The sequence below is a fragment of the Meles meles genome, chromosome 6, assembly GCF_922984935.1.
Source record: "Meles meles chromosome 6, mMelMel3.1 paternal haplotype, whole genome shotgun sequence".
NCBI classification, from domain to species: domain Eukaryota; kingdom Metazoa; phylum Chordata; class Mammalia; order Carnivora; family Mustelidae; genus Meles; species Meles meles.
This window is the reverse complement of record NC_060071.1, coordinates 136,601,164-136,609,752: the sequence shown is the minus strand read 5'-3', so window position 1 is coordinate 136,609,752 and position 8,589 is coordinate 136,601,164. Positions and strand designations below refer to the sequence as shown.

Here is an 8,589-nt window from a genome sequence, read left to right as displayed (position 1 = left end):
CAACGCAGTCCCAGCCTGAGGACGAAGTCTCGAAGCCCTGGTCACAGAGGCAGCGGAAGGAGCCATCGGTGTTGTCGCAGAAGCCGTGGTTCCCACATATGGTGTCGTTGGCACACTCATCTATGTCTGTGGGACAGTGGGGACTAGATTATAGGGCACACTCTTGCTCTATTTGCTGGGATTACTTGGTCTGTTCACACCAAGGTCTGTGAAAAGTGACTTGTAAACACAGGACAAGAACACTCAAGAACATTCCCATTCCTCTTCAATCTCTCTACAAGCCCTGCTGTGCGGAAAACACACAAGCTTCAAACAGCTACAAAAATGGGACAAAGTCCTTTCTACCTGGATACGTGAAAAATAGGTGTCCTCAGCCCTCCCGGTTCCTACTCACCAATGCAGTCTCCAGCTGGAGCCATGTGGAAGCCAGGCTGGCAGCCCAGGACACAGCGGTAGGAGCCAGGGCTGTTCTCACACCTCCAGGCCCCACATACCGAGTCTCCGTAGTCCTCGCACTCATCAATATCTGGCCCCAGAGCCAAGAGAGGGGACAGAAATGGACAGCTCACTGCTCTGGCTCCACCTCCTTGGCATTATAAGGCCACGTCCCACAATCTTCGGGGTCCTTGGTCTGTTACAAATTACTGTGCTCATCTCAACTCCAAAGCATCAAGTTCAGGATCATTTCTCCTGACCCAGCAGGGATGATTGTCTAGGTAGAGGACTATATGCTATTTAGGAAAACACTGAGCTCCTAGCTGCCTGTGACACTCCTGCCCCCACCTTCTCCCTATAGCAGAGTATTTTATGATTCTCTTTATATAAAACCTTCACCGAAGTGTATTGCAGAAAATTGTCTTCCTATCTGTCTCCCTTGCTCAATTTCAACATCGTCCCTAACTGTCTATTTGTCCTAGCAAAAGACATGGAACCTAACAGGGGTTTAATAAATGTCTGTTGAATCAGTTTGGCTTTAAAAACTAGATTGTGTGCTCTGCTGGCACAAGGGTTATGATTAGCTTCATTCATCTTTGGATAGGTCCTGAGTCAGCAGAGGCTCAATAAATGCATTATCCGTCAGATGATTAATCTGTGGAAAGTGCTCTGCTTCCTGGAAGCTGCCGTTCCTGGTCCCGGGGAGCTGAGGACCGGGCAGGGGCAGACGTGGGGCAGCGCCCTGTCCGCTCCCCCTGGAGCTCTTACCCACACACTCTCCGCTCTCTGGGGAGGGCTGGAAGCCGGCCTCACACAGACAGCTGAAGGAGCCCTCGGTGTTGACACAGTGTCCTCCCAGACACCGGTTTGTGACTGCACATTCGTCCACATCTAGAATAGAGACCTCCGTCAGCAGACCCAGCCACATGGCCCAGCGGCCCAAAGCAGCCTGGAGGAGAGCCAGAGGGCAGCTCGGGGCTCGGAGATCTGAGGAAGAGTCCCGAGCTGGAAGCCAGAGGCCAGGCTGCAGGCAGAAGCCCTGGAATGGGGGCCCTATCAAGGGCAGATGGGTGACACTCAAAGGGTTCAGAGGGCACCTGTCTGTCGTAGACATGGCGGAGAGGCCCTGTTGAAAGACTCTGAGTGCCTTCCTGACACCTGGCTCCCTGTCATCGCTCAGCCTCCCATCCCCGGGTGGGGCCGGGAGTGCGGTATGTCCCTGCTGCGGGCGAGTGGACCAAGGCCAAGCTGGCTTCTCACCCTGGCAGCTGGTGCCCCCCTCTGTGCTGGCGAAGCCTGGTGCGCAGAGACAGAAGAAGGACCCGTGGCTGTTGAGGCACTCGCCACGGGGTGCACAGTACTCCTCTCCCACACACTCGTCCACATCTGCAGAAGAAGGCAGGCGGTGGCGTCTCCCGGACGTGTTACCACCTCCCCTCCCACACCCACCGCCCACAGTGTCCGACGGGCACACACAGCCGCTCACCCTCACACGCGGTGCCGTTGGCCAGCTGGAAGCCTGGGGGGCAGAGGCACTGGTAGGAGCCAGCCGTGTTCTTGCACTCGCCTCCCTGGCAGCTGCCCTGGGAGTCTTCACACTCATCCACATCTGCAGGGTCACAAGGGAGCAAGGCGGCCTATGGCAGCGCCTCCCAAGGACAGGAGCCGATGGGGAGCTCTCCAGAGGGCCCGTCCCCTGCCGGGGGAGTCTGGACCCAGATAGGCATCGTCCCCTTGTGCAGCAGCACAGCTGGCCAGGGAGCTTCTGGGGAGCAGCGCGACTGCAGTGCCTTCTGCTTCTGCTGGGCTCCTCCGGCTAACCACACGGTGTCCCCGGGGACACTCGGCCTCTGCCCGCAACCTCAACCTAGGGCGGCCAAACCCACTGCCCTCGCCATGGCTGAGAGCTCAGATTTTACTGAGAAGCAACGGGAAGACTAAAGAGAACTCAGTGAAGGAAACATGCCGAGAAGCTGAGGTCACAGAAACGAGGCCCTTGAAGGTGGCCTACAGATTGCCTGGTCCAGACGGACGTTTTCCAAAATATACTCCCAGCTCCCACCCTTACAGAGAACCCAGGAAGGCCAGACATGGAACAAATTCCCCTGTTTAGTGGCTCATCAGCCCCCAGACCTGGACTGGCAATTGTCTTTCCAGTTACTGCTGAGGGAGGGGTGAGGATGGCTGTCCCCAGCTCACCCGTCTGAGGTGGACAGAGGGGCCCCTGGCCTGGAAGCAGCCCCTGCTGTGTCTGGTCACTCCCTTCTCTAAGGGTGGTGGGTTAGTCTCCGGAGCACACCCCCTGCCCCCGCCCCGCGCTCCCCTCCCTCATGGTGGCAGGGGGAAGGGAGCTCTCACCTTCACAGGTGTGGCCCTGGGCACTGGGCTGGTAGCCCGCCTCACAGTCCCTGCAGGAGAAGGAGCCAGCCGTGTTGGTGCAGACGCCTGAGGGGCACACTCCCGGGAAGGCACATTCATCCAGGTCTGCGGCAGATGGCCAACCAGTCACCCTGGGGGCCTGGAAGGGCTCCCCTCACCAGGCAAGGAGATCCCCGAACCTCTGACCTCCCTCTCTGAGCTTGTGGGCCTCTCTCCAGGCCCCTGGAAAGGGGCAGGCCCTGGCTGTGGGCCTTCTGTGGTGCAACCTTGTCCTCCTCTCCCCAGAATGCTCTGGGGGCGGCTCTACCATCAGGTTCCCTCTTGTCTCTGTGACTCCCTTTTCTTCCTCCTGTCATCACCTCCAAACTTGGGGATGACGACAACAGACGCTCTCCTTGGGGCCAAGTCCATCTCTAAGGTCCTCCGGTCTAGCCTGGAGACCCTCAGCATCAACCCAAAGCTGGGGGATGAACAGAGTGTTCTTTGGGAGGTAAGAAGGCCTATATTCTTCGTCCCCCTCTGCCTGTGCCTCCCCAGGGTTACCTTCACAGGCAGTGCCGTTCTCGTTCACCCAGTAGCCACTCTCACAGGCCGAGCAGGTGAAGGAGCCCTCAGTGTTGAGGCAGAGACCCGTGGGGCACGAGGCCCGGCTGGCACACTCATCGACATCTGAAACAGGCCAGGGAGTTCCGTGTGGGGCTCTGCAGGACAGACGTGGCAGGACAGCCGGAGACTGACAGGCGGGCAGGGGTAGGGCGAAGGACGGGTCTTGGCAGGATGGGTGGCTGCGTTGGCATGGCTAGGGATGTGGGCGCAGGGCTGGATTAGGAGGGAGTGTGCAGAGGGAAGGAGCTGCAGGCCGATTTGCCTGTAGAGGAAGGTGCTTTCGCATCTCTGTACCTTGGCAGCCCTTCTCATTGGAGGTGACCTCGTAGCCCTGCTCACAAGAGCATCTAAAGGAGCCCTCCAGGTTGATGCACTTTCCATGGGTGCAGACCCCGGGGGTCAGACATTCATTTATGTCTGTGGAAGAGAAGTCCAAGATGGCGGGCTGGCCTCCTGCCCTTCATGCAGTCCCCATGGTCAGGCTTAGGGCATCTTAAAGACGAGGCCAGGGAATCAGCATTCAGAGGGGGCAGAGGCCACCCTGGGAAGGCAGTGAGGTCACTCCTGCTCCCAGCCCCATCCACTAGGCAGGCCAGCGTGCCCTTCCCATCAGAGCCCACTGCAGCTCTGTCTGGTCACACAACACTCTGCGTATGTCCTAGAAGAGGGAGCCAGGTCCTCCAGCCCTGGGGCTGGTTTGGCCCATCTGAGGACACCCAGGATGATGTGTCCAAGACCCCTGACTCACCTTACAGTGGATCTAAACCTTTCTGGCCTCCTACTTGCCAATCAGATGGGTATGATTCCATGTTCCAGCCCAACAAGCAGCTTCAGTAGGCGAGCGGGCAAGGCAGAGAGAGGCCGACCAGCCCCCGGGTGGCTGAGCGGCAGGCTCAAGGGCCTGGGAACTGCCTGCCCTCCCCAGAGCCTCAAAGCCTCTATTCACAATTCAGTCCCTCCTGGCATTCGGAACCCTGGGCCCTTCCTCCTGCAGGGACTAAGGGGAAAGAACATTCCTTCTACAGCTGACAAGCAGCCCCCCTGGGGGGAGAAGAGCCTCCCCACCCCCCGTTCAGGTAGGTGTTGTTCAGACATTGCTGCAGAGCTGCCCAAGAGCCGAACGCTCCTCCTGCCCATAAGCCACGGCAGGACTTGGCTGCCAGCTCACAACACCAGACTCAGCCTCTTCCTGAGATTCTGGGCAACTCACTCTTCCCGGCAGGATCCGGCCACAGAAGCTCCTGGGACCTTGGGCCGTAGCTCCTGGATGGACATGGCCGAGGCGCCAAAGGGGCCCCCACCCAAGCTGATTCAGAGGGCAGAGCAGCAGTCACTGAAGCACACCCATGTCACGGCCAACGTCACACGGGAGCCCAGCCAGGTCCGGGAGGACAACAGCCTCCAAGCCACTTCCCCCTGCCCGTCTCTTTCCCAACCCGTGTGTGGGCTCCACCAGAGGTCCCAAGGCCGGACAGCCCTCTCACTGCCTCGGCGAGCAGCCCTCACCTACACAGCTCCCGCTCTGGCCCCGGTAGCCCTCCTCACAGGCGAGGCAAGTGTAGGAGCCGGGGGAGTTGACGCATCTCCCTTCAGGGCAGGTGCCAGGGTGACGGCATTCGTCGATATCTGCAAAATAACATCCCCTCCCTTGGTCATCCCTGGGAGCCACAGCACGTGGGTGGCTCTGCGAGGTGGGGGGAGGGATGCTGGGCTCTGACAGATGGAAACTAGGAGAAAGTGAGGGCCGTCCAGTGTTCCCAGCTCCACCTCCCACCCACTGTCCTGCACGGAAGAGAGAGAGAGAGAAGAACTTTAGAAAGGAGACTCCTTGGGTGGGGCAAGAGGCCATGGTCACCACTAGCTCTGGGAGGGTGGGAGAGGTCTGCTTTGTGAGCTAGGCTCCTGGGAAGAGCCTTCGTGTCTGTCTGGCTGCATCCCACCCTCTGCATCGCTGGGATCGTGTATGCGTCGTGCAGCAGGTCCCAGAGGCACTAGGACAGCCAGCCAGCTTGGCAACGGGGGCAGAATGGGCTTTCCTGCACCAGGAGAGGACCGAGGATGACCCCTGGTCTCAGAGGAGCCCCAGACTCCACGGCTGATGCAGAGTCCTGGGTGGAGGCTGGCAAAGCTTCTTGGCTGGAGACTTTTGTTCCTGCTGAGAACCACTCAGCACCGTCTGGTGAGGTCCAGGAGAGAGTCAGAAAGGGTGAGCCTGGGCACCGATCAGACAAGCAGGGGAAGAGGGGACCCGAGGAGGGAGAGGAGCAGCCAGTCCAGGGAGAACAACAGCAAGGAGGAGGACAGAGGACAGAGAAAGAAAGAAGGAGATTGTAGGCAACGTTCTTCCTGATGCGACCTGGCATCCCCAGAAGTCCATCACTCTGGGCACACAGGGGATGCGCGCTGAGTTAGGGAGGTCTAACACAGGGCTTGAACTCGGGGTTGGGACTGCCGGAGGATGTGATGTGCCTCTGGCTCTGTGTTGAGGCTGCCAGGCCCTATCTGTGACAGATGATTGAGCTCCGGAGGAAATGAGAGGATTTACTCTTCCTAAGTGGGTAATTGTCATTCTCCTGGAGGAAGTCCCTGGCTTATGGAGCTTCGGAAGCCCTCCTGCCCGGGAGGAAGACCTACTCAACACCCACGGAGGCAAGCCAAGAGGCAGGGCCAAGGGTCGGAACACAGGCCTTCTGTAGAGGGCGAAAGCCAGCAGCTGTTGTTACCAAACAGGACATGGGCCCTGATGTGAAATAATGATGGGAAAATGAGTCTCCCTTGAGGCTGTTGGGTCTGCAGAAGTCAGGCCACATCAAAGCCCTCTGTCCCAGGGAACCGGGACCCTCTCAAGGCCAAAATCTGACCCTGAGGGTCTAGAAGAGGAAGAGATACACAGGCCAGGTGTTATTCGGGTGGGTATCTGCAAGGAGAGAGCCAGAACCCCAAGGCAATCTCGGGGACACCGAGATAAAGCTCATCTCTACAAAGAGGGTAGCCAAGAGCCCTTGGTTGGGCTGTGGTGACCCTGGGCTAACCTATTCTAAGGGTTTCTGGAAAGACAGGGATGGAGACAATGAGATAGAGGAGGGGGACCAAAGGATCTAGGACCACTGACTTTGGCCGTCCAGGAGACAGCAGCCAGCACCATGGCCTCAGGGCCTTGGCCGAGGTATAGGAGGAAGATGGGCAAAGCCATTGGGAATGATAAGCAATCCCTGCTTCGGGAGATAAAGAGGCAGAGGTGAGGACCCTTTTCTAAGACCACGGTGAGAAGAAAGAGGTCTTTGGATCTCTCCTGCAGGTGTCAGGCAGTGCAGGAAGGGGGTCAGATTTAGAGGGAGCGATGAGCCCTGATGTCTGTTCTGGGCACATTCGAAGAGGTGGTGCACACAGTGTCTTAGGCTGGGCATGAGGAGACTCGTGGTACTGATGCTGTTCCCTCAGGATCCCAGCTCTCCCCCTGCTGGGCCAGGGTGGGCTCATGCCCTCTGGCTCTTTGTGGTTGGGTGGGACCAGGGCCTTAGTGCTCCTCAGGAGCCAAGAAGTATGTCAATTACAGACCAAAGCATAATCGTGAGCCCTCTGAAGAGTGCTCGTCCTTTTTCCCATGGAGACAAGACACTGGCTATTCCTTCTGGTGAGTTCTAGAGTCTGGAAATGTAGGGCACGACTCCCAGCTGACCCGTGATGGACACGCGGCCTTGGTCGGATATAAACCTGGCTGTGTTCTAAGCCATGAAGGCTGGGGTTGTTAATGCAGCATAACCTAGTCTGTCCCGCCCCCCCCCACCCCCGCCCCACCACTGCTGGCCTCCTCCCTCAGACCAGAACCCCCGCTGGCGATCACTGTATGGGAGAGGTCTGTGAGCACACAGGAGAGGGAAGGCTCTCCCCAGTGGGAGCGGACTGCCAATGGTAGCCATCAGACAAGCCCATCTTAAAGCACCGGATAAAGATTCCAGATGAAGCAGATTCTTCTGACTTCTGAACGGTCCGGTGTTAAGGGCACAGATTCTAATGTCACCAGGTACCCTGAGGCTGTTCCACCAGTCCTGCTTGTATGTGGACAGGAGCCAGATCATTCTGACTAGACGAGGGTTTGAATTTTAATCTACAATTACTGTATATTTTGGTAGGTTCTCATGGCTTGGTCGTCGGGGGCAGGAACTGTCTTACTTATCGCTATATTCCTAGCCCATGGCTGGGGCACAGCTGGCATGTTTGCTCACCAAAGAATGAGACCACATGAGTAAAGTTTCACACCCTCTTGTTATGAGGCTGCTGAAGAGACCTCAGGAGACCCAGGGAAAGAAGTGTGCCAGGGACCAGCTTGCCAACCTGTCTGTACCCCGGGAAGACCCTGGTGCTTCCGTAAGCAGGGCTTTAGACTTTGCATGGGGGAAATGTAAGCGGGCCCGTCCCCGCTCCTGTGAGAGCACAGGGTGCTCCAGGGCCAGAGCTTGGAGAAATTTGGATGCGGTTGGGGTGCAGGAAAGGCCTGGACAATCCAGAGGCGTGGACTGGAGTGTGGCAGGTGAAAAGGAATGGGGCCCTCACATAGAAACGCTACCCCCTGGGCACTACAGGTCTTGTACGTATTATCTTACTTGTGAGATGGTTTATGGTTTGCATTTTTAGATGTCAAGATGAGCCAAATCCAGGCCCGTGTCCGCCAGAGCCTATGCCTATAATGTGGACAGGTTAGTATAAATCTGATCTTTTTAATGTCCTGGTATTTTCTTGGTTCATCTCCTTTAGTTTTACTTTTTTTAAAAAAAAATAAAGTCTAATGTCAAATTTGTCATGTTGTCATGCTTAAACGAGGTAATCTATCATTATAGGTAATCTGTAAGTCCTCACACAGCTAGCTCCTGGCACACAGAAGGCACCCATCAAAAACCTAACTCCCTCACTCCCCATTCTCCTGGAAAATGCCAGGCTTTCTGACTCCATCATGCTCATGAGAACAAAGAGTACATTTTGGCTTTGATCGGGGGCAGGTCAAAGTGTTAACAGGAGAACACCAAGAGGGAGGCGTTGAGAGGAGAAGGTGACCCCTGGGGGGTGCAAATAGAGAGCTATCTGTCCTCCACCCACAGCTGGCTCTCCCCTTTGCTAAGACCTTCTAGGACTCTGGACTTGGCTTCCCTGGTAATGGCATTGGAAAGGGGA

The 8,589-nt window shown here is 57.0% G+C and overlaps 1 protein-coding gene across 1 annotated transcript in view; it reads right to left on the bottom strand.

The window, feature by feature from the left end:
- Window positions 1-8,589, bottom strand: part of LTBP2 (latent transforming growth factor beta binding protein 2) — a 101,712-nt gene that overhangs the window by 9,336 nt on the left and 83,787 nt on the right. Inside the window, exons 19-27 of the mRNA XM_046007726.1 lie at window positions 4,927-5,046; window positions 3,715-3,837; window positions 3,358-3,483; window positions 2,794-2,919; window positions 1,922-2,044; window positions 1,696-1,821; window positions 1,204-1,326; window positions 395-526; window positions 1-126 (exon numbers count right to left, since the gene is read on the bottom strand). Of these exons, the coding sequence (XP_045863682.1) occupies window positions 1-126; window positions 395-526; window positions 1,204-1,326; window positions 1,696-1,821; window positions 1,922-2,044; window positions 2,794-2,919; window positions 3,358-3,483; window positions 3,715-3,837; window positions 4,927-5,046 (1,125 nt within the window). The remainder of the gene's footprint in view (window positions 127-394; window positions 527-1,203; window positions 1,327-1,695; window positions 1,822-1,921; window positions 2,045-2,793; window positions 2,920-3,357; window positions 3,484-3,714; window positions 3,838-4,926; window positions 5,047-8,589) is intronic.